General features: G+C 40.1%; 1 protein-coding gene across 1 annotated transcript in view; it reads right to left on the bottom strand.

Annotated features, from left to right (window-relative positions):
• Positions 1-14,273, bottom strand: part of cntnap5a (contactin associated protein family member 5a) — a 127,909-nt gene that overhangs the window by 40,023 nt on the left and 73,613 nt on the right. Inside the window, exons 11-13 of the mRNA XM_069663729.1 lie at positions 12,463-12,569; positions 9,814-9,933; positions 3,956-4,156 (exon numbers count right to left, since the gene is read on the bottom strand). Of these exons, the coding sequence (XP_069519830.1) occupies positions 3,956-4,156; positions 9,814-9,933; positions 12,463-12,569 (428 nt within the window). The remainder of the gene's footprint in view (positions 1-3,955; positions 4,157-9,813; positions 9,934-12,462; positions 12,570-14,273) is intronic.

Consider the following 14,273-nt stretch of genomic DNA (forward strand, 5'->3'; position numbering starts at 1 on the left):
GCACTGGAAGAAGCTGAACTACAGCGAAGCTACACGTAGCAGTTTATAAGGCTATTGAGGAAACTTCTTTGTATTTCAAACTACTTTGTAAGAAAATATAATACTGGAAATGTACATTGATGATGGTTGATACAAAACTATATATATATACAGCTCCAGAAAAAAATAAGAGACCACTCCAACTGTTCCTTAAATCAGCATCTCTCTCTACATGTCATGGCCCAATCCAGTTGTGACCCCCATTAAAACCTCCTGAATGTGATCAAGAGGAAGATAGACGGTCACAAGCCATCGAACAAAGAGCTCTGTGACAGACTGAGGGAGAGCATGCAGAGATGCATGAGAGCTGTGATTACAAACCAGGTAATATTAAACTCTTCCTTGTTTAAACATGAACATAAACATGTTTTCTTTGCATTATTAGAAAAACATCTTTTTTGCATCTTGTGGTTTTCTTAACCAGTCGTCATTTTCTGCAGACAAAAGACCTCAATGAGAATATTGGATCTGGAAATTGGTAATAATGATGCCTACTTCTTCACAGTTCAAGTCACATGCTTTCCACAAACTAGAGTACAGGTGGAGGTGTTGCACCAAGCAGAATAATTACTCAATTAGCCAAAAAAACTTCTTAAATATGATCGAAAAAACTCTCTGAACATAGTGTATTAAACAGCAATAATAAAAACAGCAAGCCTTCGCAGCAGTTAGGGAGAAGTATAGTAGTTTACTTTTATGGCCGTGAATTGTTAAAGTAATTCAACTACTTGAATCATTATGTCGGTAAACTACAAGCAAACTACTGCAAAACGTAGTTCAGCTACTTGATTTAATGCATGTAGTTCACTATGCACTAATGCTGCCAAGATTAAACTAAACTAATTAATCTGTTGGCGTCCTTTTGTATAAACAACAACCAACTAAACCATGTGTCATGTGTGTACAGAAGAGTGTGCTGTACGTTTTAATGAAGGTTTTCTAAATGCAAAGTTGCCTTAAATGTTATTCCTGAACATAAAGAAACACCTAAACAAATCAGGTTACAATATGACTATAAAAGCAAACTGTTGAATAAGAGTCCAACAATAGGCGTCATTAAACTGTTCAGTACCTCTGTGTCACGTCGAGCTACTTCTAAGCAAACTTGATTCATTACAAGCATTCAATTAGGAGAAAAACAAGTGTTTAACGATGCAAATCCGACCACAGTTGTGCACCATTACAAGGACGTTAAAAAGCTGAACATCTGTTTTACGTGAACAACAGAGAGTGACAGGGAAGACGGCAGAGCGGGGACATGCACACAGCTTAACTCCACAACTGGAGGTGAACTTGGGAACTTCTTGGCACATGTCTGCGTCTATAATCCCAGTTGGCAGCTTGGAACAGCTGCGCTCTTTGTTTTTTCTTGCTGTGAATTAGCATAAGGGCGATTCTGTCCAACAATTAATCTGAAGATGCTGTGAAGTCTCTTTGTTGTCAAAAGTGGTATTGTATATGTTTAAATGCTCTGCAGAGTGAAGCGAAAAGATATATTTCACCTTAAATCTGTGCTCAAACAACAAAGGGACCATCAGAATATTCAGATTGTTTCTGAAAGTGTGCGTGCAGCCACAAAATAGCCTGTTTTCTGTCCCCTCTTTGATGTCGGGTGTGATAATGAACTTGTTTGTTTGCACATGCATGGCGCCCAGGGAAATGGTGGAATCAGGGACTTCATGAATGTTTCATGATTTAAGAGCAAATGTTTGGATGTTCGGGACACCATAGGTGCCAGAGCAGTTCAAGATGAATGCACACAAAAAAGATTGGAGGCCGCCTTTCTTGTTATTGTGAAAATATAACAAGAAAAGCAGAGCAGGAGGCAGGGTGTTGAAGAGGGCAGCAGCTCCCAATGTGACAAAGCACCGGCAGCCTGACTTTCAATTGGCAATGTAACAACAAACACTCCCCTGATGCTGCAAAGCACAGAACAATCGAGACACACAATGTCCACAATGAGAAAATGTACAGATCGACTTTATTCCTGAGTGAAAAAGCCGGTGGTGGGGGTGCCATTTCAAAAGACTCTGACACAAAAACTCAGGTAGAAACATCGACCTTGGCTCAACTCGCTTCAACACAGTCATTCCTGGTAGGGTGAAACATGAACGCTGTATTTTCACCTCAGCTAAAGTTAAACAAATTCCGGTCTCTTAATATAATACAAATCGTTTTAAAGTGTTTGGCTTCTGCGATGCCTTCAAATGCCTTAATCTGTTATTCAGACCTGCTGTATTGTATTTCATGTCTCCACCAGCACTTTTTTTATTCAGGGCTGTTTTCAGTCTGAACACCCACTTAACAAGCTGAATCCGCCAGTCTCCAAAACAACAGGACAACAGATAAGTCTCTTATTCCTTTTCTTCCGTTGTTGGCAAACTTACTAGAACGACAGCCTGATACTTCAAGTCTCAACTGTTTCAAGTTTTAAGTCTTTTTTAGTCGTTAATGACCCTATGTTCAGCTACTACCGTACCAAATATATGTAGATAGAAAAGAGAAAAGGACGGTAACCTTAGACTTGTTAAACAGCATAATTTTGTCTGCATTGTTTCATCATCGTGAGCAAATGTATTATGTAACACAGTATAAAGAGTGATTTAGTCACTGTGGGTATTAGATAAGGATGGATGCATGGGTTAAGCTCAGCACTTTTACCTCGGAAACAAGGGTTCTCCTGTAAAACCAAAAGACAATGTTGAGGTTTTTTTTTAACCCTCTCCATGACGTTTCATTAGGTTTAGGCACATGGGAGTTTTGTAGACCTAAGGTCGCCATCTAGACTCTATCAATCCTAAGTAGGGATGCACGATATTATCAGCACGTTATCGGTATCGGCCGATATTGGCTTGAAAATAAACCAACACGCCGATATCCGCCGATATAATAAACCGATAAAATAATGGGCTGCTGCATACTTGATTAAATGCCCGACCTCGGCGCAATGTCCCTGGCGCGAAGAAGACCTGCGCAGTGCAGTGGATGGCGTCACGTGTGTCTACCTGCAGCATGAGAGAGCTAGAAGCCAAAATGTCCGTGGTGTTGAAGTTTTTCAAAGTGTCCGAAATAGATAACAAAACTGCTATTTGCAATGACTTCTCAGCTTCGGTGATGCGAGGAGGAGCCAAGGCAAAGTCTTTCAACACTACAAACTTTATTAACCATCTCAAGACCCGTCACCCCGACCGTTGCAACAAATGTGATAAGAGTATCACCATTATACTGTACGCTAATTCCAATACAGAAGAGAGTTGATGATCTCTGCAATTAGGTGTGCGGAAAAAAAAATATCGGTATCGGTAATCGGCTAAATGAGTTGTAAAATATCGGATATCGGCAAAAAATCCAATATCGTGCATCCCTAATCCTAAGTCATCAAATACCGACACATTGTATGGCCATCATTACCAACTAACAAAGGATCCTTTAGCATCTGCATGAGCTGCAAGGGCCTTTCAATTAGCTCCAATGTAAACCCATCTGCAGCAACTCTAGACAGTAGTAGTAGAAATACTGATAGAGTAAGATTAGGGGTTGGTCTAAGGCCGATGAATGGGTCAACCAACGCAGGAATAGCACCCAGAAGACAAGGGTTCCAGTCTGATCAATGCCGACTTATTATTATAACCTGACTCATGATGCTTTCCTTAACTAAACCAAGTCTGGAGACCACTGTATAAAATCAATTTTGATTGTCAGCTTGTGAGTGGAAAGAGCTTGCAGAGAAATATCTTTATAAGAGAGGACAGAGAGATTCTACTTTCGGTTTTACTACCGCTTTCAACCTTTTAATGCCGACACAGCCACAAGTCAGATGCTCTCTATTTAAAGATACTTTACAGATTATTTTGGCATAAAACAGATATTTGATCACAGCTCATAATTATTACAGCTACAGCGAAATAATACTCACCTCTGGTATTGAAGAGATGGGATTTCTTGCAGTTGTAAACCACTTCCTGTTGGCACTGCTCGGAGCCTGATACGATGGCACGGAGCTGTTCGGCCGAGGCGCTGTAGTTGAGCTTCATGATGTGAGGTTTGTGAACAGAGGAGCCCTGAACCGTGACTGGAGCTGAGCTGTTGTGCGCCAACACTGTCCACACCTTCTCCTCTGAAAGAAAAAAGGTTAATCTGTTAGCATGAAGCCACTACACCTTCACTAAATATATGCTAGACTGTTAGCTTGATCCACACCCTTTACTTTTAGACAAAAACATATGTGGTAAGGTTAGCTTTTTAGCTTGTTAACATGAAGCTAATATCCTCATCCGTTCCTCTAAATACAAAGCACAGTCTGTTAGCATAACCCTACTAAAGCAGCTATCTCTGACTACAAAATATAAGCTGTGTTGGCACACTCTTCATCAAACAGAGTTGTGCGATAGCCTTTAGGCAAAATGTGTGTTAGCCTATGAACCTATTTCCTCACCCTGTCCTCTAACACAGCCTGTTAGCATTAGCCCATAACAGCAGCTACTCTGTTAGCATATTGCCCTCATCTTGTAAAGAAAAACTAGGAAAAAACTATAGCAAACTTTAGCCTGTTGACATGAAGCTCAAATCCTCATACTTTCCTCTAAACACAAAGCACAGCCTGTTAGCATAACCCTGCCACAGCAGCTATCTTCAAATACAAAGAATAAGCTGTGTTAGCACTCTCCATAATTCAAACTGAAAAGTGTGTTAACCTTGAGCCAAAATGTGTGTTAGCCTATGAACATGAATCTATTTCCTCACCCTGTCCTGTAAATATATAACACATTCTGTTAGCATCAACACATAACAGCATCTATCTCTAAATACAAACAGCATGCTACTCTGTTAGCATTTTACCTGTATCTTGCACAGAAAACAAAAGGAAATAAAGACAGCTGAAAAGTGTTTAGCCTGTTACCATGAAGCTAATATCCTCACCCTGTCCTCTAAATACAAAGCAGAGCCTGTTAGCATAATCCTACTACAGCCAATGTTTTTATAAAGCTACTGTGTTAGCACTGTCCCCTTAAATCAAGCTGAAAAGTGCGATAACCTTTAGCCAAAATGTGTGTTAGCCTATAGATTGAACCTAGTTCCTCACCCTGTCCTCTAACACTGTCTGTTAGCATTAGCCCATACCGGCAGCCATCTCTAAATACAAACAAGCATTTTACCCATATCTCACAGAAACAATACAGCAAAAAAAATGTTTAGCTTGTTAACAAGAAGCTAATATCCTCACCTTGTTCTCTAAATACAAAACAAAGCCAGTTAGTCAAAGCCCAATGCAGTAGCTTTCTCCGAATAGCCAACAAAAAGCATGCTATTTTGTTAGCATACTACCCATACCTCACATACTGTGAATCACAGTTAGCATTACTCATCCAAATTATTTTCTCTTATTTAGCCAAATTCATTCTGTAAAACTGTCATGGAAGAGAAGACAAGTGATTTTCATAACAGATTTTTACATTAAATCATCAAATCTCTCTTATCGAGTTTACAGCTTAAAGCTATACTGCCAACATTGTAGAAGAGTTTAGTGAGTGTGAGTGAGAGTTTGGTGGATATACATTTAAATACAGTAATTCAATCTAATCTTAAAAACTGTCAAAGTGTAAAGAAAACACCTCAAATTCATGAAATATCAGTCATTTATTTTTACTGTTTTTATGCAATCAGAGCAGGCGGTTCCTTGCATTTATCGCAGTTCCTGTAACTTCAAACATATTACCATTACTGTACGTGCAATCTGAGCAAAGGAATTAACACTTCTTTAATTAAACAAAAAATCTTTGCGTTCTTAAAAATTGATGAGGAGATTTTTCAGGAGCAGTCTCACAAAACTCGATTCGAAAATGAAGTGTTGTGATATTTTCTTTCACCCTAGAATGAAGCTGCTGTCAAAGTAACACATAAACAAGATAAATGACAAGGATACAAAAGTATACTCTCATAAGTTGGTGTTTTGATTTATTATGTTGCTATGCGATTGCTACGACCTACTTGTGTGTCACATTTCACCGTGCATCTCTGCATCGTGGCCAAGTTCATTAGTGAGTCAGCGAGACATTCTGTGTTGTTGGCTCAAACATCAGTGTTGCTGGTGACATTTCCCAAATCCTTGAATCACTGAAAACTTAATGAATGCACTTGTTTCCCAGCAACAGTTTGATTACCTTCTCTACCCCCAATCTGTCAACCTAAAAACCTTAAAAAATTATACCTCTGAGTTTTACAAGACGCAAGCAGCAGCACAAAAAAAGGACCCTTTTTGCTAACAGTGCGTTTGTTGCTTACAGTGTGAGACACTTGCTAATTGGAACTTACTGATTTTACATTTACATACAAAATGGAGTCAAGAGTTTTTACAATAAAATCAGACGAGGAAATCCATCTTATTTCCATCTCCACTCAATTTCCATTGTGTTTACTTTGCATTAGAGAAAATCCCTCTCCGCTCTCTGATTATTCACATCAGGTTGTCCGGCTTACAGTTATTTACATTTCTAATAGATTCCTTAATTGAGGTCAAGTCGAGGCTGCAGAACAATTCAGGGTTTGTGAGGGGAAGACTGGAAACACACGATGCCAGACCAAGTGCGGGCAGCGCTGTGCTCTGTAACATCACCGGTACATTAACCTTGAGAAGGACAGAGTGGCTGAGAAAGTTGTGACAGCCGCGTGATGAATTCTGTCTCCGCAGTGTCACAACTTCACTGAACATGTTTTGTCCTGTATGTCACGAGGACTGTGGATCAGGTTGTGTCCTTTTTCCTGTCTGTCAGATGTTACACCTCTAGAGACAGTCAGGGCGATACAGAGAACATCGTGCTCTTGAAAACCAAAGATCTCATTGATACAGCAGGTTTGATGGGGCGATAAAAGGAAAGGTCCAAGGCTCCACATTCAGGAGACAGCTGCTCATACGCTATTGGCACAAAAAAGTAGATCCCATATTGCCACAAGGCCCCTAAAACATCCTTCCTTCTGTATTAAAACCCAAACTTTCTATACTTAATGTTGACGTTTGAAACTCGACTCGGAAATAAACATCGTAACGTTAAGGTGTTTGTTTACCAAACGGTTTCCACTCGACAATCTAGAAATGGCTCTGCCACCTGAGACGTCTGTTTCTGCATATTGAAGCCTTAATATTATGTTGTGAAGGGGATCCTGTCTAACCGTGCATTGTGGGAAATCATTGTGAATTCAAGTTTTTCGCCTGCAAACATTACACACAAAAAAACTTGGTTAATAGGGAGACCAACGCAACCCTGCTGTCACTGCTGGAAAGCCTTTTTTCTTTATTTTTTTTTTTTCATAGAAGTTGCCGGATGCTCTACCAACACCAGATATTGTTGTCTTTGATTATAACATTAGCTTGGCTGTAGGACAGAATGTTGACTCAGGAAGCAAACAGAGAAACTGTTTTAGCGCTATTTGTTGGTTTTTTAGTGTTTTTTATGTTTTGACTCAAACTCTGTAAAAATGCAACAATATTTAGTCTCAAACTAGAGACGAAGTTGTTCTTTTTAAAATGAAACCGACTCATAATTGTCAATTTCTTTCTGTTTTTGAGATGGAGCCGTTTGTTTGGATCGAATAAAAAATTGCTCGATAAAGCAACATTGTAGATTCCAACTGTCCTACAAAATAATACTATTTTTATATTGCAGATAAATGAAGGCAAGGTATGGATGTCATTCCCAACCAGTCGTCTCAAACTCTACAGATTGCCATGAAATCTCGTATGGATATTTATGCTGCTCAGAGCATATTTCCAATGATTTTATCGACTCTTTAATTTAGCGAGAGGTCAATCCATTCTCCTTGAGCACTAAATAAATACAGGGACATGCTCTTGAAAAAATCGATACGTATATTTCTGTGAAATGTGATGCTGACCCTGTTTTTTTCACCGTAATCAGGTCCCAATGAAATCCAGATCTGATGGGCAGATAACAACATGTATTTCCATTTTGGACGATTTGCTATAGCAGCAACCCAAGTTCAAAATGTCAGCCTTGCACACAAAATATCTCATAATTTAATGGCAGTCTGCCATGAAATTCACTGAGCAGATTAAAGCTCCCAAAGGGATTAACCCCTTTGACTTTAATGACCCTGCGCTTTAATGGAAATTGTAGCCTCTTGAGGCCACTAGTTGGGCTTTAGACTTTAAGCTCGTTAAGTTGAGATCTCCCACGAAATGCTTCTTGCAGCTAACTGAATCATTACTTTACATTATTTGTCGGAGCACTTTAATAGTTAGTTTCTCTTTTAATTGAAGTTTAAGGAGTGTCAGGATAAGGCGGGATGCTGAGTAACTGGGAGGACTTCTCAGGCTTTAGCTGGAAGTTTCTTTTCTCTTGTTTGGGAACATCGAAGTTTAGGACCCGATTGTAGATCTAAGACTATTCAAGGGCGCTTTAAATCTGTAGTTTGGTTCGAAGCCAAAGACAAAGATAAAGCAGGGAAAGTTTTTATATCTAGGTCGTCTTCACACTGGCTCTTTACAAACCAACCAAGTTATTTATTGCTCTTTTGGTGATATCAGGGCCTACGTGAAGTGATCTGACAGAAACCAGCAGCAATTTTAACTTCTAATGTAGATTTTTACTATGGTATCAGTGTCAAAAAGTTTTTAAAGAAACATTTTATTAAAACCAGACTGCAGACCAAACAGAACAGGACAAAAGATGCGTGTTGGTCATAAATGTTTGCTTACTTTTTAAAGGACCTAATGAACCAGAAAAGTAGGACAGAAGTAGCCTAGCATTGTCGGACTTATTCATCAGTTCCTCTTTAAATTTTCAAGGGATGTTACCAATGGGCCCCAAGCAAAATGCCTTTGGACACTATAATCAAACAGAGTAACCAAGAGGATGGCCTAGCATTAGGCTGCTAGGCTAGGTAGCTTAGATCCAACATCTGATTCATAGGCTCAACATCATGATTTAGTTGCCAGCACTAACCATTTGGACGTAATGTGAACTACTGTCCAGTTTGTTTAATACTGACGCGATAGCAAACAAAGAACGATCCAAGTCAGTGGCAGCCATCTTGGTTGTTTGCCTGCCCGTTGCTTAAACCCGCCCCATATTAGATTAGCAGCTGTGATTGGCCCGAAGGAGATCTGTCAGAACATCACGGTCCAGACGCACATAAAACTTGCAGATTTTTCTATAAAGAAGCTCAACATACCGCCATTTAAGTGCCATTGACTGCGTAATTTATCAGGAGATATTAAAACATTCAAAGGCTCACTGCCCACAATCAGCAGGTAGATGAAAAGGTAGTTTAGCTTCAAAATCACATTCATACAAACAGAATACTGCGGCCGGTCTGTTTGCTTTCACGCCACAAAAGGCCAAAGAGTCAGCAGATCGAGACCTTGCTTTATAAACAGTCTTGGTGCGCTTGTTTGGTCCGCACCAGTGTTTTATTGATACTTTTAATGCCAGCTAAAACGAAAAGGTCAAATGCACCAGTGGTTGTTTTTGACTGAAGCAAACAGGTTTGGCGTGACAGCACCCTGAGATCATTTCAGTGTAACCACGCGGACATTTACAGAAGATATTGACCTCTCTCAGATATGTTGGAAACTCTCAGGAGCTGCCCTGAGTGGCCGTAATGATTTCTTACTGCATGGTCAACTGTCAGAACGCCGTCGAGGTATTGATCACTGCAGTGCGTGTGAGTGGAGTCTTTACTGTGGGCTTTCTGCCAGCTCTCGGATGAACTCAAAAAAGAGTAAAGGTGACAACACGTGAGCCACAATGATCTCACCTGTCATGTTGCAGTACACTTGTGTGGGTCCCAGCGGGCCGCTCCCGTCTGGATCAATGGAGAAGAAGCCGGAGGAGCTGCCAATCAGCTTGTAGGCCTCGCAGGAAGACTCGTAGATGGCTGGAAGAAGCAGAGCGGGGACAGAAATCAGTTTTTCCTCTAAGAATCAGCCCACGCTCCGACAGCCTTCTCCTGGCTGACTCATCACTCTGCACACAATCTATATTTATTGAGAAACCATTTTAGGTAATTGTTTTCATGCTTTGGAAAAAAAAATAAGCTGGTGTGGATTGGTGACATACGTTTCTGTTCTGTAGCCACATTCGAGTTTGCTACTGAAAAGCCTGAGAATTTAATTGAACTCGTTATTTTTAGCTGGATTAAGTCTTTTCTTTGTGCGTTTGATTTCTGTCCTCTGTCGGTCGTGTTTTAATATTATTCCAAACTGGTGTGTTGTCTCAGCTGTGTCTCCCGAGGAAAATAGATTTCAATCTCCGGGGACTTCCTGCTTAAATAAAGTTTGGATTAGTATACTAAATAAAATAACAGCTTTTATTTCCTTTTTCCAGTTCTTAAAGCTCCTATGAGGAAAGTTTGGTTTGATTTTGGTGACCCCGTGGACAAAGTGGTACCTCTTATCTCTTTGCTGATCTTGTTTTTTGTTTTTCTTAACAACAAAATCTCATCTTTCTTTCTTTTAACATTCAAACGTATCACTCGCTGTGAATCTTTGCCGTGGAAAATATAGAGAAAAGGCTTACTTGGCAGCATGAATTTTAATCACCTCCTCTGACACCTACCCCCCCGGTGTCAAAATAAGTATAAAGATAGAATCAGTCTTGTCGCTGATGGTCTTGTTTGCTTTGTAGCTCATATAAAGGCATCAGTGCTAATTTCAGTTCATTTCATAGCCAGCTAAAAACTCCTCACAGGAGCTTTAAAGTTCATGTAAACCTCGAAAATCTGACACCAATCACCAAACTGACTGCTAGCTTAGCCCCGCTAAGCCTATCTATTGCTAAGCCTGTCACTCTATGCTCTTGCACAGAAAATTAGTCAACTCATGTAAGAAAGAAGATTTACCTCCTTTAAATCTGTCCCTGATTGCAGAAAAAAGGTAGAGGTAAGCAGGATTCTGGCGACCAAAGTTTAGCTAGCAGATTTTATCAGCTGTAGTTAGCTAGATGTTAGCTCCATTTGTTGAAAAATCCGTCTCTGGTTGATTTTTTAATGTTTTTAAAGTGATTTTCATTTAAATAAATGTCTGTTCATTCACTATCTATCTTCAAATGAGGTAACACATGGTGATTGAGCCTATGGCCCACTGATGAAAGCCTTTGCATTTGCAGTATTACAGACGTGTGTCTGGTGTGACTTTCGCCCAGTTAGTGACGCGTTTTCCATCAGCCAGCAGTGGTTGGTCTGCCAGAGAGGGTAGGCGGAGCTAAGCGGCTGCTTTTCCGCTCTCTGCAAGTGTTGCCAGTAAACAGTAATCTACTATGGCTGAACAAACAAAGAAAAGATGGATGACTACAGATACAACTTCAACAAGAAGTGAAAATCCAAAGAAAAAGAAACAAACTCGACGCTCAGATGAAGCAAACAGTCTGAAAAGGAAAGCGACCGTCAGCCAGGAAAATCAAGAGTTACAACCGGAGCCGACCGTGGACGTCACACATGCAGCACTGTCTGGATATCTGGGAAGTGTGCTCCTGCAATTACTGTTTATCGTCATAGGTGCCGCCAAAGAGAACGAAACTTTGAGATCAGACTCTTAATAATATAATAATCCTTGGATCTTGAAGGTGCACTTAAACAGGATTGCTTTCTATGCACTTAATAACCTTGTTTGACATTTTTACTTAGACAAAGGTTTAGAGCTACCCAACAATGTGAATTAGTACCAAGACTACAGGATGTTAGCTTCCTAACCGTTGAATTAAAACGGCAATCATATTGTCTCTGAATGTATTGAAGGATTAAGTTACGACTGTAGGTAGTTAGCTGCTTGCTATGCTAACAGTTGCAGCTCACAGGTGAGTTTCTCTGCACTTTTGCTCTTGTTATTCTTTCATTTCGGCAACACTCAGACTTCTCAGATATTCAGCTTTGAGCTGTAGATAAAAATAAAAGATTTTGTGTGTTTTTGGGGGAAGTTGATGACTGTTGAGCTGGAAGGAAAATATTTTAAATTCAGCAGGTGCTCTTATCTGTCATGTTCCCCCCAACATGCAAAGAAACCTGCATATAAACAAGAAATCAGTATTCTGCAGCGCTGAATTTCACACGTAGTTTCCAACAACCGTCTGCACAGCAAATATCAAGGAAATGTCGGTGGATGTCAAAAAGTGACACCCGTGAGGAAGAACTCCCACATATAGAGTCGGTCTAAAGTCAGCGAGTCTGAAGCTATTTAAAGCTATAGTAAAAAAAAACAGATATTTGAGAATAGCAGCAGACGCGTGTAAGGTTGTGTCAGGTGGAGACGGGACAAGTTTTCTTTTTGCCTCTTAGTCACAGACAGGTAAAGCTGTGTGTGCTGAACCAAACGACACGGCTCAGTTGACCTAAAATAAATGGGGAGGTGCAGGAGGTGTAATAGCAGGTTTGGGATGAGGTGCAGAAATGAAAGTGAGACGGACTGCTCACAGTTGTGACAGGTCGCTCCGGAGTATCCTGTTCCCGAACAGTCGCAGGAGAAGGAGCTCCACGTCTGAGAGCAGCGGCCGCCGTGCTCACACAGGTTAGGGAGGCATCTGAGGAGAAGAGGAAAGGTTTTACACAAGGTTTAGTATTGATCCAGATGATTGATTTATTGTTTAATTGGAAGGATGTCAGAGGATATAAAATAAATTGTTCGGCCTAACAGCAGTCAAATGAAAGGCACTTTTCATTAACGAAGATATAAAGCACAAAAGAGAGGCAAACAATCATATTTAGCTTTAATTAGAAACCGGTCCAGCTGCAGTTTGGATCCTCTGCTTTGTGTATATTGAAAATATTTCAAAGAAGACATTACCACTGATTAAACATGTGCAGTGGACCTGAATTAAACAGGAGCGGTGGTGCAATGATCATTCACTGGAGGACATAACATCTTCCTTTATCTCCGCGTTTCTCTGCAGAGCGTGTGATTGTCTGTAGACTCTCTCCACACGGCAGAACTAACAGGTACGAGAGGAGTGGAGTGAGAGGAGATTGTCCGCTAGTCTTTCTCTCAGACGGATAAAAAACTATAAATAAAGCATGTGTAATAAGATACTGCCTTCACTAGAACCGGACAGATGTGAGGCCGCAGCGATCTCGACCTCCAAAACAAAGAAGATCATCCTTGAGTCTATGCTGACGTTCTTCCCTCCAGGCGTTCTTGAGAGATTGCTTTCACAATAAGAAACATTTTTAACCCACTAGCTAACATTAGACAACTGCTAACATCTGCATCGGCTAACACTGTTTGACAGTGTTATGTGATACAATAGCAAAGGCATTAATTCCTGGCAAACAATATTTGTGTTAGCTATTGGTTTGACCATGTGCCGCGGTGCCAGGTTACAGGCTAACAATACTGAAGTCAGGGTTTGTACAAAGGAAAAAACCCAAAATAGACACAACCAACAGCAATATAGACACTCGACAAACAATAAAGCACCACAAACAGAGAACATTCAACTTAAATGTGTTAATATTTCATGAGGACAAACACAAAAGGAGCGTTCCTTCCAGAAGTTTGAAAGCTCAGTCCGTGTTTTGTCTTTCACCAGCAACAAACGATAACTCCACAGTTTAACCGATTTAATGCACGTACGTTTCAGTTCATTTTAAACAACTAACAACGTTGTAATTCAATGTGTAAAAAGGTTCAATAAAGGATAAAGAAACTAAACAGTCCAGTCGTCTGCCAGTCTCTGTCACAGCAGGGGTAGTGATTTGTAAAAATGTTTAGGTTTGTTAGCTCATGAAATATTAAATATGATCTTTTACTTGAAATATGGCCAAGTAAAGCAATATTCTTCTGTTTCTACAATTATCAAAGCTAAAATACAGCCATATAAAATTATAAAATCTTGAGGTAAATGTCCTTAAAGGAGCAGCTCGCCCCTGGAAAAAGCCTCTGTCAGTCGAAGCTGGTGTTCTCTTTAATCGACAGAAGCAACAACATTTGAAATTGGCGCCGCAGCTGTGGAGAAAGTTGTACAAAAAGCTTGTGGTTTCTCCCATTCTACATCTGCTAATTACTCAAACTGCACTTAAGCTCCTGCTAAACTTTTAAACATTTAGTTCCTCTTCATCAGTGTATTTGCACATTAACATCTCTGTACACTGTAATGGCACATTAACACCTTGAATCACTGTATCTGCACATCGACAACCTATCAATGTAGTTGCACATGTACAACTGTTACATTTAAGATATGTTACTTTTATGTTTGACATTTTCTCCTGTGCTGAATTCGCTCTGA

The sequence above is a fragment of the Semicossyphus pulcher genome, unplaced genomic scaffold, assembly GCF_022749685.1.
Source record: "Semicossyphus pulcher isolate SPU_LCO1_2020_fin unplaced genomic scaffold, fSemPul1.0.p SCAF_15, whole genome shotgun sequence".
NCBI classification, from domain to species: domain Eukaryota; kingdom Metazoa; phylum Chordata; class Actinopteri; order Labriformes; family Labridae; genus Semicossyphus; species Semicossyphus pulcher.